Source organism: Seriola aureovittata, chromosome 10 (assembly GCF_021018895.1).
Source record: "Seriola aureovittata isolate HTS-2021-v1 ecotype China chromosome 10, ASM2101889v1, whole genome shotgun sequence".
Lineage (NCBI taxonomy): Eukaryota > Metazoa > Chordata > Actinopteri > Carangiformes > Carangidae > Seriola > Seriola aureovittata.
The window spans coordinates 26,901,040-26,916,899 of record NC_079373.1 but is presented as its reverse complement, the minus strand read 5'-3'; the positions used below and the strand labels follow the sequence as shown (position 1 = coordinate 26,916,899).

The window sequence follows — 15,860 nt, the reverse complement described above, 5'->3', positions numbered from 1 at the left end:
GAGTATTTCCAACACCAAATCGGTGTCGAGGCCGAGCGTGTTTACAGATCTGGATCCTTGCGTCGACTTGGTTTGTCCGTCCTAACAGATGCTGTAGCATCTGCTTCTCCTCCAAACATAAAGATTTCATTAACTCTGCGTTCAGCATTAACACCCTCGTATTGACTCCTGCTCTCCGTGTGCCTTTTGTAGTTTGCTCTTCTCGACTTGAGCAGTATAAAATTTTCAGCAGCTGAGGAGCTGTTTGCTATGGACGGCACATTTACAGGCCCGACAGAAGGCCCGGATCTCCAGCTGAACAGAATCTAGCCGAGGAGCTCAGAAGAAATCCCCCAGAGCTCAAATCCAGAACACATGGATTCAGAGCTCTGCAGAGCTTCTCTGGTTTTACATTTTACTCCCAAGACATTTGTGTGTGTGCCGCAGCAGCAGCAGCCAGACAGAGGGACACACAGACAACCAGCCACTGTATTCTTATACAGCATTCATATTATAACTCATAGAGAGTGATTCAGTTTTGATTTGTACAACTTCAGTTGACACAATTAAAACTTGAGCTGAGTGAAGGATGTGTAGGAGCTTTAATTCATTTACATCTTGAAGGTTCAGTTACATAAACAAGAACTGGTAGATTTCTGCTTATCGACAGGAAAATAATAAACTTGTTGATCTCATAAATTATCAGCCTGCAGACGAATGATTTGTAAACATAATTATGCATTAACAGCTTTGTTTCCTCCTGTCAGCATCGTAAGCTTTAAAATTATTAGTGGAAGTTGTTTCTATTATTTCATCCACCTGCTGCATATATATTCTGTCAGACATGCTGCACATTTTATAAAACAGTACGTACAGGAAGTGTTAAGGAGTGTGAGTGTGTGCACAAGCTGGTGTCTCCAGTCAAACACTCGGGTTTGCAGAAGCACTGACTGAGTTTGCTTAAGGTTGCAATGCCTCCGTTTCGATCGCTGGCAGTTGGTTTGTTAACACATAAAAATCAAAGCAGATGGAGGAATGTGGGAGCGTCGGGGTGCAAGGTCGGAGCTACTGTAGCTATTTCCTGGAAGCAGCGAGCACCAGTCTGAGCTCAGTTAAAAACCTGAAAAGTCTCAACACAAAATATTTGTTCAGTCACTATTTGGGTTCATGACAGGTGTTCATTTGATTACACTTCATTCTTATTCAGCTTGACATTGTGTTCATGTTGGCTTTTTTATTATTGTTATAATTATTGGAATTATTATTATTGGAATTTGCTTTAACCAATCAGTAACAAGTGACATATGAATCCTGCTGACTCAAAGCAATTTGGCGAAGGTTATGGAGAAGGATGGTTTCGGTTAAACGCTTATAAACACGTGAGCTGTGTCCGACGTCGGGGGCCGCGTCCTTCAGAGGAAGCGGTCTACGACGAAGTGAAGGCTGAACCAAAATGAGACGGTCAGGCCGACGGGGGGGATTTCCGCTTTGTGTCACCAGCTGTGCCCAGGTTTTCAGGCCCTTGGTGTTTTAACGGCTGTACCGTCAGCTGAAACGCGATACCTTTAATAACGCTGCAGTTGCTACGAGCATTTTGTTGACTTGCCGGATACTGTAGATTAATTGAAAACATTTCCTCTTTATGTCGCTGGAAAACGGATCCGCTCAGCATTACATTTCCCTCCAAACAAATTTGATGCTGCAGATTAGTTGTATGTGTAAAAATCATTGACTGTGTCACAGAAATATGTTTCAGAGGTGCTATCTTCCATCAACCTGCAGAGCTGCATCCATCTTCTCAGGGCTCATCACCATTTTCACAGCCATTTTTCTGTCACTACGTATTTGGCTCTGCCACAGGAAGACGACATCCTGCCGACAGTGAACACAACACCAGGCCTGCTGGACTTTTACCTTCCTACATGTAGATGTGATTTGAAGTAAACTTGTGCCAGGTGTAAATGTGGTGGCCTCTCTGTCTCCTCCCATCTCTCCGCTGTTCTCCCAGCAGTCGTTTTATTGGACAGCACCTCCCGTCCCTCCTAACAGTCATCACCATCACGCACCTCGCCAAATCACATCATCTCTTTATTATTGCTGAATGGCAGAAGCATCTCGCCGGGCTTCAGCGTCGTTCTGTTTCTCTGAACGGGAGAAAAAACATCTCGTCACACCACGCACTCACATCTGACAGTTTAACGTCTCCGCCAGATATTCATACCGCGGATATATGTCTAAAACCTCTCAATCAATAGCGTATATATTCATGATGTATCCCATTCAGCGAAGAGGTCTCATTTCAATAATATATTCTTTTTAAATCTGGCCTGCAGTTCTCGCTGCCACCCACCACAGCCTTTCACTCAGAAACACATCAGCTCCCACAAATGATGCACTCAGTCTATGGGTCAATCTGAAATAGTCCAAAACAGACAAAAAAACCACCCACAGCCTCTGAATACCATATATACTGTAAACTCTATATGAAGAGTCTTACTTTTTTACTTTCCACAAACTTTTTCTTCTGATGGGAAGTGAAAACCGTCTGCAGTAAACAGACAGTCAGAGCTTCGTGTCAGTCGATCTCACGTTGTGGGAAGTAAAGCCTATTAAAGCATTTAAAGGTGCAATAAATAAGATTTTTACTGAGCCCAGAGCAGGAAATGACCACAATACATCTGTGGGGGGGTGGGGGGGTTGATGGAGGTGTTGATCAATACCAGTGAGTCAGCCAGAGCTCGGCCAGAGATTTCTGCCTTTTAGAGTTTCATGTCCGTATCCTAATGTGGGAGAGAACACAGGAAGGAAGGAAGGAACCAGAGAACCAAAGAAAGTACTGTAGAGAAGAAGGAGGAACTGAAGGATGAAGTGAGGAACCGAGTAACAGAGTAATGGAACTATAAGACACCAGTGAATCAAAGAACCAAGAAAATGAAAAGCAAACCAGTGAACAAATGGAAAAGAAGAGGGAACAAAGAACTAAGGAGGAATTAAAGGAACTAAAGAACAAACCCAAGAACAAAGAAATGACACTGGGAACCAGTGCATCACAGAAGGAGTTGAAAAAAATGAACTAATAAGGAACTGGGGGATTAAAGGGTGATCAAAAGAACCAAAGAAAGAGCCTACACCAAGATACCATGAAAACAGAAGGAACCAAGAAAGCAGACAAGTACCAGAACCACTGAATCAAAAAAGAAACCAATGAACCATGAAGAAGGTTCTAAAGATAAATTCAAGAAGGAAACCGAGGAGATGGACGAAGCCAAGACCAAACAAGAATGGAAAATGATAAGAATGAAGTAACAAATAAAAGGAAGGAAGGGCTGAAGAAACTACAGAAACTAACTTAGGACAAGAACTAGGGAGCCATAGAACAAACTAAGGAACGATAAGACACCAGTGAATCAAAGAAGGAACCAAAGAACTAAGAAAATAAATAGCAAACCAAGGAACCAAAGAAACTGGGGGATTAAGGAGGGAGCTAAGGATCTAAAGAAATAAAGAAAAGGCTTAAACCAAGGTACCATGAAAACAGACGGAACCAAGGAAACAAGTACCACAACCAAGGAACCTGGAAGAAGGTACTAAAGATAAATTAAAGAAGGAAACCGAGGAGATGGACAAAGCAAAGACCAAAAACAATTATGTCAAATGATGAGAACAGACCAAGGAACAAAAGAGAGAACAGAAAAGGAGGAAACTAATTTAGGAAAAGAACTACAGAGCCAAAGAACAAACTAAGGAAGGATAAGACACCAGAGGGAACCAAGGAACCGTAGTAGGAACCAGTGAACCAGACGAAGAGCTGAAGGACCTGGGGGATTAAAGAGGGATTCAAGTGGGAAGAAAAAACATCCTCTGTCTTCATGTTCTTCAGCTTACTTATTTACTTTATTGATCCTCATTCATGTGATGATTAGCCAGTGAGGCGTCATGTCTTTACCACTTGAATCATATTCCTCGAGACTGAAATAAAGACATCTACAGTCTTTGCCCTGAGCTGGTTTGAAACATGTTTATAAAAAGGTCTCTGTCAGCACTTGCACCAAATATGCAATAAAAATGAAATTAGATTAGATATTTTATTATTATGATGATGTGATGTCTCACTGTCTCGCCTTCGTAGATAACAGCCCTCTGACTTGCTCTTCCACCGCAGCCAAATGAATATTAAGCAGCTGCTTCATTACTTGATGTTATTAAACTGGATCTCGACCTGCAGCTGTTGTGGGGGTGGAGGTTTTTATTTTTTATTTTTTATTTTCCTTTCCTCTCGCTCATACTACAACCCTGCCTGAGCGGCCAGGACGCCCTAAGAAGTCACATCAATCTGTCTGCAGCCCGCCCCGCATGGCGGCACGAGCCAGAGCGCACCGGCTGTCGAAAGGTTACTCTGAAGATGGAGATGAAGTCGGCGCTGTGTGTTTTAATATAGACGCCAGCTTCTCAGAGATAACAGGCGTCATAAAAAGCGTTTGACATTTGCCGGCATGTGCGTTCGACCTTATGCAAAGCAGCTCTAATTGATGCGGCGAGGATGATGTCGGACAACAGAGAGCGACCAGATCTTCAGCTGTCAGCTCGCCAGCTTTAATTATCACCGCCGCTGATGTCTGCAAGTCTCTGGACATGAGTCTGAATGTAAACCAGACCGCTTTAAATCCTCCCAAATAATAATGATTATTCCTCAGGATGCGGTGAAGCTCTTCATCATATTGAGGCAGATGGTCTCGTCACTTTAAGTCAGAAAGTCTTTATTCATTTCAGAAGTTAAGGAACTAAAACAAACACAAGGTTGCACATTAATATAAATATGTACATTTTTAACTTGTACTAGAAATTACCTTTCTTCTCTGACACTTTTAATCTGAATGTGGATTCAAATCAGCGTCAAAATTCAAACTGATCATGGGATACATGTGGGAGGATTTTTTTTTTTTGTACTTCAAGGAAAATAAGTGTTTAAAAAAATCCCTCATGAGAAATCATTCTCAAAAACCCTGGATCCAGTGTAATCACTAATCATTTCATTTAATATTTACCCTAATTAAACGCACAATATGTGACATCTGCCTCTCGGGGTTTCTCAATCAAAACAACAACAAACAAAAGACGGCGTTTGGTGATGTTGTGAAGTAAGCGTGGGATCATGGGAGTTGTTGCCGTCAGCAGCTTCTCCTAGTTTGGATTCCTTCAGTGTCGGTGGTTTTTCTCTTTACCAACAGTTGAATTGAATTGAATCCACAGAGAAAAACCAGTCGAAACACCCGTAAAGCAGTTTCTCGTCAGGACGTCTCTGAGCTGAGCTGTCGAACGTTTTCTCAGCTCGTTTCTCTGATATCTTCAGATCCGGACGTCCGGCGACTGAAATCCTTCATCTGGTTCAAATATAGAGTTTAAACCACTGAGGTGAAAAAATTTAATCTTAAAAATGTGACTTAAAACTGGATAAAAGTCAATGTTGAGCTTCTGTCAGACAAACACAACTGACACATGATCATACGGGATATAACGCCCTAACCTAGGTCTGAGAAATGATGGAAACATTTAGGATGATGTAATAACACAACTCAACAACATATAGAACACAGGTCCAGTTGTATTTAGACATTTTATAATAGAAAAAGTTACAGATTAGAACTTTAACTCAGTGAATATTTGTGCAAAAGTTGCTCAGCAGTAAAAAATACATAAATACATGATAGAAGAAGATATTTAATCTGATTATAAATGTATCTGATACATTAAAATAACAGCTGTGGCCGCTAAATTGTTTTTCATTGCCTACTTAATGCAAATCCTTGACGTTTTGGTTCAACATTATTAAACTGATCGTCTTAAATTACTGATACTACTTGAATGAAGGTTTAACTGGATGAGTGCAGCCTCTGAAGACAGGTGTCACAGGTGTGAATCCAGGTGTCAAAACTCTAGATTCACTCGCTCCAGATAATTTCTCACATTCACACACAGTTTTCCTTCGTGTGCAGAGACGGCTGCAGCTGTCGCAGAGCGTCTGGAGACAGCAGACTACTGTAAAGATCGGGTTTATCGTGGCCGATATGGATCCGGGGGGATCACCTCGGGACATGATCTATTTCTGACTCAGAGTTTTGTTTTTTGTTTGCCAGGTGTCGATGGGGCTGCTTCACGGTCGGGCCTCCCACATCATCTGGCCACCGAATCGTTGGCAGCAAATCAAGCCGTCCCTCCCCCCAAACCGAGGACCGCTGGACACTGAGGAAGACGAGGGATGAACGCACACACACACACACACACACACACATTTCTATACCTCTGGTAATGTCATCTGTCGCCTAACGAGGCGTCTGTTAGCTGAAGGGTTCAGACAGTCAGAGCCGTGTCTGTCTGGACGAAGACATTCTTACACATTGGTTTTTTTCTCAAATGTAAAATTCAGGAGGAAACGGATCGTCTCAGACTCTGGGAGTTATTGGACTCTGTATTGATTAAGTGTTTTGTTGCTTTCTTCATTAGCAGTAAAAATGAGGACAGACCAGAGAACAGGGATTCTAACCTGTGATGTTTCCAGATGTTTTTTTGTGCCACAACCACAAAGAGAGCTGAAACGACTAATTGATTAATTGATTAAACGATTGACGGAAGATTTATAATATCTGCTATTTTATAAACCAAACATTTGATTGATTAATCGAAGAAATAAAATTAATAAATTGGCAGATTAATCGATGCAGCCCTGTTCTGCCTCTGTGCCACAGATTTTTGAAACTCCACATTTTCTCTCATTGAGGATTTCTTTCATTAATTTTTGTGATAAATCATATTCCTGTTCATAATCTCAAATAAAAGAGGATCTACTTCAGACCTTAATATTAGAATTTACACTCTTGGGATTCATTTTAATATTCAATATAACAACAGCTTCCATGAAGTTTTTCCAGCACCTACTTTAAATTATCTTTATTGTTTGTTCCTTATACAAGACGTCCACCCGAACTCTTTTCTCATGTAAAATCCAACTTATTATCTTTGATCTCTGTTGTTCCCTCTGAACTCATTCAGCCTCAGTCAGTCAAGCATCTCACCTTTACCTCTTGGGCTTGTGGGAAATGGTGTTTAAACAGAAACATTAAATAAACTATAATATGACACTGCTTTTGAAAATTGTGCCATTCCTCTCTTGACGTCTAAAAGTGATTTTTGTATATGTAATAACATCCTTGTTTTTCTAGTCCTGAAGCACTAGAAAAACCTACAGAAAAATATTATATAACATGTAAAAACATCCTTCAATTCACCTGTTTTACAGATGGTTATGTGTCGGACTATTTCCTGACTGGGAACTGTTGCCAGGTGACCAGCGGACACTCACCTGGATAATCACTTTTCTCAGCTAACACTTCACCTAAAAGCAAATACAAATATTTTACTAATTGTTGATTATTCGCTTTAAGGTCACTAAAAAGATTGTGATGAATTTTTAAAAAGGTAACACAAAACCAAGACCAGGATCTGTCACTAACCTCAGCCACATTAACCTACATAGACAAGTGCCAAAACCTGCAGTTCCTCTAACGACCACTAGAGTCTGGCTCCAACAGTGAGTCAGTCCCCACAGACTCCCATGTTAAAATGTCCAACTTTACAGCAGAAATAAACATGTTTACAGCCTGGTACAGAAACAGTTTTGGTCTCTGGAGCTGATTTCCTCCTTCATGACAAAAAAATCTGGACAGCCTTACATTCCTTTGAAAACGCGTATGCTACAGTGAATTGGTCATATATGATTATTAGTTTCAGGAGGCCGGATTGGTCTTTACGTATGGAGTCAACCGTACAACATAGTGTTGGGTGTAGTTATGTTTTTAATCTCCTCAGTTCTGACAGAATGTTACTCTGATTTAGCTTCTTATCTCTAAATCCCACATGAAGCAGGTCTGAATTTAATACCTGTTTGACGTGCCTGCTTCTGCTTTCACTGTTCAAACACTCGCCACCGTTCACACACACCTGCAGACCCTGGACGTCTTTTCATTTTCAGCTGATGTTGACCACCAAACCCCTCTGGGAGCGAAACGTTCACGTCAATTACACAGAGTGAAAAATTGAGTGGTATTCCCCTTTAAGGATGCTGTAATAACAAATCTGTCCTTCCTCCCAGTACGACCTCCATGTTCGTGCACTTGAGGATAACAGTGTGAATTCAATTATTTTTCAGTGTGATGGGAGAAAATGAAGTCTGTGTCATCATCTAAAAATCTATTTTCTCTGCGCTTTTGTTTGTGTCACTGGTGTTGTCACCTCCGGGCAGAGGGCTGCTGCTAGTTTCCACAGATCCCATGAATATTTCCCTCTTTATTAAACGCTCAGAGAGGAGGAACGAGCATTTAGCCTCATACATCAACCAGGTTATGTAAAGTTTTAATTAGGGAGAAACCACACAAGACAAAACATGTGCAGCCGGCTCACTTCAGCCCGGCTCTCAAACAGCTGACAGTCTTTTGAGAGGTGCGTCGCTCATTTGCATAAATCAAATTGAGGGAGCACTTGTGGTAAATTCAGCCAAATGGAGCTCTCAGATGTAGCTGTTGATTCTGCAATGCTAACAGCTGTGTCACAGCGTAATGGGACCCTGGAAGGCACAATTGGGGCTAAATGCAGGTGTGCTCAACCCTCCCACTGAGGCGACACACAACAGCAGGCTCACATCTGCATAATTAACTTCACTTAAATGTGATGTGCATTTCTGTGCCAATTCAATCTGACGTTTAAGGTTTATGTTTGAGGTTTATGAAAGATGACTGCAAATAAACTACTGTGCAAAATGACTCTCTATGCATTGGGAATTAAAGGCTGAGTTGTTATACTAGTCAGTTCTGAGTAATATCCACTCTGGGTAATAAAGTTTGTGTTTGCGCATCTCTTGGTGCTTTACATCCCGTATTTAACTTATTTACAGAGAGCTGAAAAGACTCATCAGTCTGTCTCTGTGTGTGTCTCTAAGCTTCTGTTCTGTTTCTGTGCCAACAAACGCCGACGGCTCCAGCTGCTAGGATACCGGCGTCGCCGTGGTGAGATATGGCCTCTTTTGAACATGTTCAGAATCACCACGCCAACAGGAAGTGAGCCGCATGCCGAGTCCTGCTGCAGACACGTTTTTTTTTCAATAGTTTGCTTTATTTCCAAAAAAGTATAAACCCAAAAGAAGCTGAGTTGCCTGAAACCAACCTCCCCACCCAAAACACAACAAATACATTTATAATTAAAAATAATAGCCTGAACGTGGAAGTGGAAGTTATTTCCAAGGCCAAGGAACTTATCATTAGCTAGCTAACTACATTATCACATTACATTAAAGTAGCTATTTTTACCTTTGGCTGTTGCTACATAGCTAACCTCTAGCATTAACAAGACAAGGTTATAATACGCCATCGGAGCAGCGGTACTTCAAGAGATGGTCCAGCCAGACCAGGGCTAGCTGGTTAGCATGCTAACTTCAGTACACATTTACCAAACGCATTATCCTTATCTTTAACATCTTTTCTGTTGCAAAAGTGAAACATACTGTTTGACAATGTTGAAAATAAATCTAACTTCTGTCTTTCTTCTTGTACATTTGGCTACATAGCTAGCATTAGCATTGACAAGTCAAAGTTATAATTCATCCTCTGAGCATTGATACTTCTTCAGGGCAGACTGGACACTACAGTGACTCAGTACCAGAAAGTGACGAGACTGTCCAGCCAGACCACGGCTAGCTAGTTAGCATGCTAACTTCAGTAGAAAAAAAGAAGTGATGGAAAGAGAAGCAAAACAAGAGTTAACATTGGTGTTACTTTCCGCCACTGGAGACAGCTGTTGTTGAGTAAAGGAATGAACAACATTTTCCTCTAGCCTGCTAAGTAGCCTAAACAGCTGTTGATGCTAACGTGGGCTATATAGCAGTAGCAAAATGCAAGTAGCAAAACAAGTCTGATCTGACATTTTTCCTTATTGTACATATACTTTCACAGCTAACAAGCTACTAACTGCAACAACAGCACTGCTGTTTCTTTATTTCCATATCTCCAACATGGATCCTCAGCTGGTGAAGCTGTTGTTTTTTTTGCCTGGCATCTGTTAGCTCAGTCTTTTAGCACGATGTGTCAAGTATGTGCCAACAAATGCAGATTGAGATCTTTTTTTACAGAATTCTCATATTAAAACAAATCAGTTTGTGAAATTAAAAAGTTAGCCAGCCAGCTGAAAGAGCTACTGGGAAGGAATTTTCATTTGAGCCAGCAGAAATGAAGTCGCTTATCTACCTCTGTGAAATCAAAGATAAGGCTATTGTTTCAAAATGAGAGATCTGCTGTGTGATCATTGTTAACTGCATATGTGCTAGCAGCTTAGCAAATGGTTGCACCTCTGCTTTTCTTAGGACAAGTCAAAATATCCAAAAAAAAAGTGCATTTTAGTTTATCTGTAGACTGAGGGTTCAGCTCACCCTGGAGTCAGTTTCTGTGGAAATGTGGTTTTCTTCTGAATTTCTCACCTGGCTGCATTTGATCTGTGTGTTAAATCTTCACAAAAGAAAATTTTATGCGTGAAATAATCTTGGAACAGAGAGCTGTAAATCCAGAGATGATAAGAACATATTTGTCAACTGCGTCAGTTTGTCAGTTCATCCTCAAGGACAGTCCACCTCGTCCTGATGGTTTTATTGTGTTAGTGCTGATGCTGCCGTTTTTCTGTTGCCTGCTGCATCTCCCTTAAATGCACATTAAACTGACAGTTTTCACTGCCACACATCCGTCCAAATCTGCCTCGAAAGCAACGTGAAAGGATCAGTGGTTGTGTGTCGACATCAGGACGGTGAATCAATCCAATCATCTGAGAGGGGCAGGGAGGGCAGGGCAGTAACAACAGTTTGCTCCATTACTGCCCTGCACCGGGTTTATCTGAATCCCTAATTAAATCTTGGAGCGTCTATAACACTCCATGGCTCATTTGACTGTTTGATTGCTCCTCTCTCACGGCGATCTTTACCGGTTAAAAATGCAATTATGATTTCTGTGCCAATTCAATCTGACGTTTAAGGTTTATGTTTGAGGTTTATGAAAGACGACTGCAAATAAACTGCAGCCTGCTGTGAGAAATGACTCTCTACGCATTGGGAATTAAAGGCTGAGCTGTTATACTAGTCAGTTCTGACTGAGTAATATCCACTCTGGGTAATAAAGTTTGTGTTTGCGCATCTCTTGGTGCTTTACATCCCGTATTTACCTTATTTACAGAGAGCTGAAAAGACTCATCAGTCTGTCTCTGTGTGTGTCTCTAAGCTTCTGTTCTGTTTCTGTGCCAACAAACGCCGACGGCTGCAGCTGCTAGGATACCGGCGTCGCCGTGGTGAGATATGGCCTCTTTTACACACGTTCAGGATCACCACGCCAACAGCAAGTGAGCCACATGCCGAGTCCTGCTGCAGACATGTTTTTTTTATTATATAATTTTATAATAAATAAAAAAAAGTGAATGCAAAAATATTTTTTGCCTGAAACCAATTTACAACACTACAAATACATTTAAAATATAAATAGATTATAATTGGAATTATATGAAAAGGGAAATTCATTTTTAAATTTTTTAGTCGCTCTAATGTTTTATTTCAGTTTCCACTGAAAGGATATAAAACGGGTCCGTGTTTCTCTACTTTTAATTGAAAAACAACAGCTTTCATTCACCTGAAATCATGAAAAGGGGATTTGTGATTTTTGCTGTGGGGACCCCCTCAATGGGAAGAGAGGAAGGTCTCCAGGTGTGAAATAATCTTTTCCACAAATAAAAAGTTTATAAGCAAACAGTAATGTTGAGGTATTACCTGGCAGAAAGACCAACAGAGGATAATGAGATCCTTTTCCAGAGTTCTCATATTAAAACAAATCAGTTTGGCGTGATTTTTCCCATATTAATGTCCTGTGTTCATGAATATTACAGCAGTTTGCCCCATTACTGCCCTGCACCAGGTTTCTCTGAATCCCTAATGAAATCTTGGAGCATCTATAACACTCCATGGCTCATTTGACTGTTTGATTGCTCCTCTCTCACGGCGATCTTGACCAGTTTGAAATGCAATTATGCTAATCGGAGCGCTGTGCAGGGTCAGTCCTGCACTTTGGGGGCCTTTACCTCTCCTGTGAATAGCCGAGCCCCGGAGCCCTGTGGATGAAGGAGTTTTCATCCAGTCCTGTAATAGATATTAAACACTGCTTGGCTGCGGCATGAAAAGAGCGAGGGGAAATTAACCTCCATCGGTCCGAGGTCGCCCGCTGAGCTCCCGGGGGGGGAAACAGCAGCAACTTGACGTTAGCCGTCCGACACTAAATCAACCTGCTAATGTCAGAGCCTGAAGTTCTCCTGACTCAGAGCAGAAACTCTAAATCTACCCAGGGGCAGTGCCTCACTTCTAAAGACACCTCACTTCTAAAGACAGACAAAACTATTTATTTCAGATGAAGTGTGAAAGAAGCGGATGACAGATATTTAAAGGGATAGATCGGGTAATTTGAGGTGAGGTTGTATGAGGTAGTCATGCATAGCCAGAGTGTTACCTGCACTAGATTCAGATGAGCTCGCTGCCAGTTAAGAGATCCGACCAGGAGCACCGGCACACTAGCTGGGCGATGTGTCGCACGTTTTAGACACTTTTAAAGACGCACAACGAAACAATGCAACATCTGTTTAAATGAAGCTTCATGTAGGATATTTTCAGCTCTTTATCTTCTGGTGAAAACAGCATTTTCCTTTGACACTACATTTTTTCAACCACTGAACTACCGTATTCCTACGCAGAAGCGCCCCTACATCTGCAGGTCAGCTGAGTGAATCAGAAAGCAGCATTATTATTATTATGCATGACTACCTCATACAACCCAACGTCAGATAACCCAAACTATCCCTTTTAATCTGCTGGTGGGCTTGGTATTTAGTCGTGCAGATAGTTTTGGTTTATGTCGTCAGGTTTGGACACATCTGTCACTGACATTTCCATCAGTGGAAACTAATTGAATTTTGTTTGCTGTGCTCACAGCAACATCTTCCCAGAGACAGAGTCCCAGTTACTCTGGATAATCCACAAACCTCAATGTCAAATTTTCATTGGATCTACTTTCTAACAAAGACTTTGTTGACAGTGGGGTCTGCAGATTAGTCAGAGTTACACAAACAGGCCAAGCCGTGGTCCATTAACATGAAGGGCTGGATATCTTCTTTTTAATAAAAACAAGCAGTAGTCTCCACAGCTTTATCCCCAGCTAACGTTAGCTGTTGCTGCATTTGCATAATGTAGATAAACACGAAGCGCTGTTGCTGCAGTTATGTAACATTGAGCCAAGTCGCAATAACTTCATCACATCAATTCACATCAGAAAATTCAGTATGATATTATCGAATATCAGCCCAAGCCATAGGGAAAGTTATTTTGATGGTACAATGCTCCAGTTAATTTTCTGCACAATGTCAGTGTTAGTTAGACTGAAACACTGGATCAGCAGCAGTGTTGGGCAAGTGACTTGAAATAAATAACCAATGACTCATTGGAGAAGTAATCATATTACTTTATTAACTACTCATCAGCAACAGTTACAGTACTGGTTAGCAGCTAGGAAACAATTTGGAGGTATTTACTAACCAATGACAGCTAGCTGGTGGCTAATATTGACACGCCAGCTAGCTTAAAATTGTGTTGCGTGCTCCGCTGATGCTACACGGAAGAAAAATCATTTCACAGTTTAAATCCAATCACCTCCAGATTCTGGGTCAATTCTGGATTAAAAAAGTATGAGAGACATTTTTATTCTAGGTTTTGTCCATTAGTTTGTTGGGCAGGTCTAAATACTACAATACCCATGAGCCTCAGCTGCTGTTGCTATGCAGAAGAAGCCAGTCAGAGGGTTGTATTTGACTGGTAACAAAGTAAAAAACATAATAATCTAATCTTTAGCTTCAGTTCACCATTAGTGACGCAGGTAGCATATGTTTCTTGCCAAAATGCACCTTGGGAGTTGTAGTTAGTTGTCCACAGTGCCTTGTAGCTTGAACTTTTTTATCATCTTGCGTTTCATATCCATCCAGGCCCCAGAGGTGCTCCAGCTGTGTCGCCTAACATCTGTCAGCGAAAAAGAAAAATGAATTTTAACATCCAGAACAAGTGGCTCTCGAAATCGCCCCCTTCCACTTTGTAACTAGCGCCGAGCCCCGAGTGTCTGCTGTTTTAGAAAATAAATGTATTATTTATTTAATTTCCTGACGAGCACCTCAGCCATTTACTGTTCACATCCGTGTGTCCGTGATCGGATGAAGCTGTTTCCAGTGGCTCATTAGTTCGCTGTCAGGATGAGGCCAAACACGTCGTGTGTTTAAATGCCTGGATTCGATTTACTCGGCGAGGGAGCTGCTGACGACCTGTCCTCGTTGTGAAAGGTTACACCAGGAGTCTTTTTAAATTACAGGGTTAAGTCATTACCTTCTTAATGATAACAATAATTGCTTGGCAATTCAGACATGCTCTAAAACAACAAAAGCAACTTAACAAACCATCAACTCCAATGAAGAGAAGATTTCCTCTCTCTACTAATTAAAGCTGATTATTCAGGCTGACTCAGCAGATTTGAGAAACACTCTTAAATGACCAAACCCTTCAGAACAAGATTAGCACAATCACTTATCACGAGTTGTGTGCGGTTTCACAAAGTTGTTTAGTTCTGAACAATCAAAGTTTTATAATTGTAATTCCTCCAGGACCTTTAGTAGAGAGAATTTAAAAAGTAAAGTTTAATCTACTTCTACATGAACCTTCTCTCGACTATTTCTACTTCACTTAAAGAGATCTTGAGGGGCATTAAATTCAGCTGCGAGTTTGTGAGACACCGCAACAAACAAAGTTTTACTGGCGTGCACAAAGTGAGAGCTGCTCCAGCCTGACCTTCATGTCTGGTGTCTGTGCTGCTTCTGTGGGTGGAGAAACCGGACTCTGTGTTTCCTCCTACTCGATGGAGTTCACCCCGGATGATTTTTGGTGTAAAAAGGCGACTGCACTCGCTCTTTGATTCACAGGTTCTGACACGAAAACTCGATGATTTTAGTCTGCTGAAATATGGATCTTCTCTTATCAAACAGTGTTACGCCAGCTTCTCTTTTCTCCTGTTCGCCTACAGTCTGTGATACGTAAAGATTTGAATCTTCAGGTCCAGTCACTGGCGATTGTTCTCATAAAGATTCCTGTAATTAAACATTTGGCAACCGAGAGTGACATGTACCAGTATATAAACAGCTGGAGCTGCTGGACCTGTTTTAGTTTGGAGACTTTGGGGTTGCGTAGCGACCGTAGTCACCTGCGGTCGCTACCTACCTCAGCCTCGACCACAAGTGGTGAAAGCAACATGGATAATGAAATACAATGGTTACTGACCTTGTTGTCTTTGCTAGCAGCTGTTGTTTGGGTAAATTCTGCATTTTAACAACACAACTGTCTTTGCTGTTCCTTGTATTTTTTGCAGGTAATCAACTGCAGAGTAGACAATCTGCTTCCTGTTTACACTGGCTCACACTAAACTGGTCGTCTGGACGGAGATCGTCCTCGTTTTAAAGCATCGTTTTTAAAATGAAAACAGTAGTGTGAATGTAGAGGCCTCAGGTATTGATTGGTGATTGGTTGGGCTGTGTGGTTCCATTATACCCATATTTGAACCATTTCCCTCTTTATGATGGTCAGGTTTTCACTTTCACCTCCACAGTTTCTACCTGTTTCTCTCGGGTTTTCGATTGGCTGTGAGGTCGGTGTCAGAGGTCGGTGGCCAAACAGACGGTGTTTGCTCAGAGCTGAGTTAAGGAGGAGGTTGAAAGGTTCCCACATCCAG

General features: G+C 41.4%; 1 protein-coding gene across 1 annotated transcript in view; it reads left to right on the top strand.

Moving 5' to 3' along the window:
- The window catches only part of immp2l (inner mitochondrial membrane peptidase subunit 2), a 132,508-nt gene extending 125,390 nt beyond the window's left edge, over positions 1-7,118 (top strand). The window contains exon 6 of the mRNA XM_056387103.1: positions 6,114-7,118. Coding sequence (XP_056243078.1) covers positions 6,114-6,239 — 126 coding nt within the window. The 3' untranslated portion in view covers positions 6,240-7,118. The remainder of the gene's footprint in view (positions 1-6,113) is intronic.
- Positions 7,119-15,860: the final 8,742 nt, after the last annotated feature.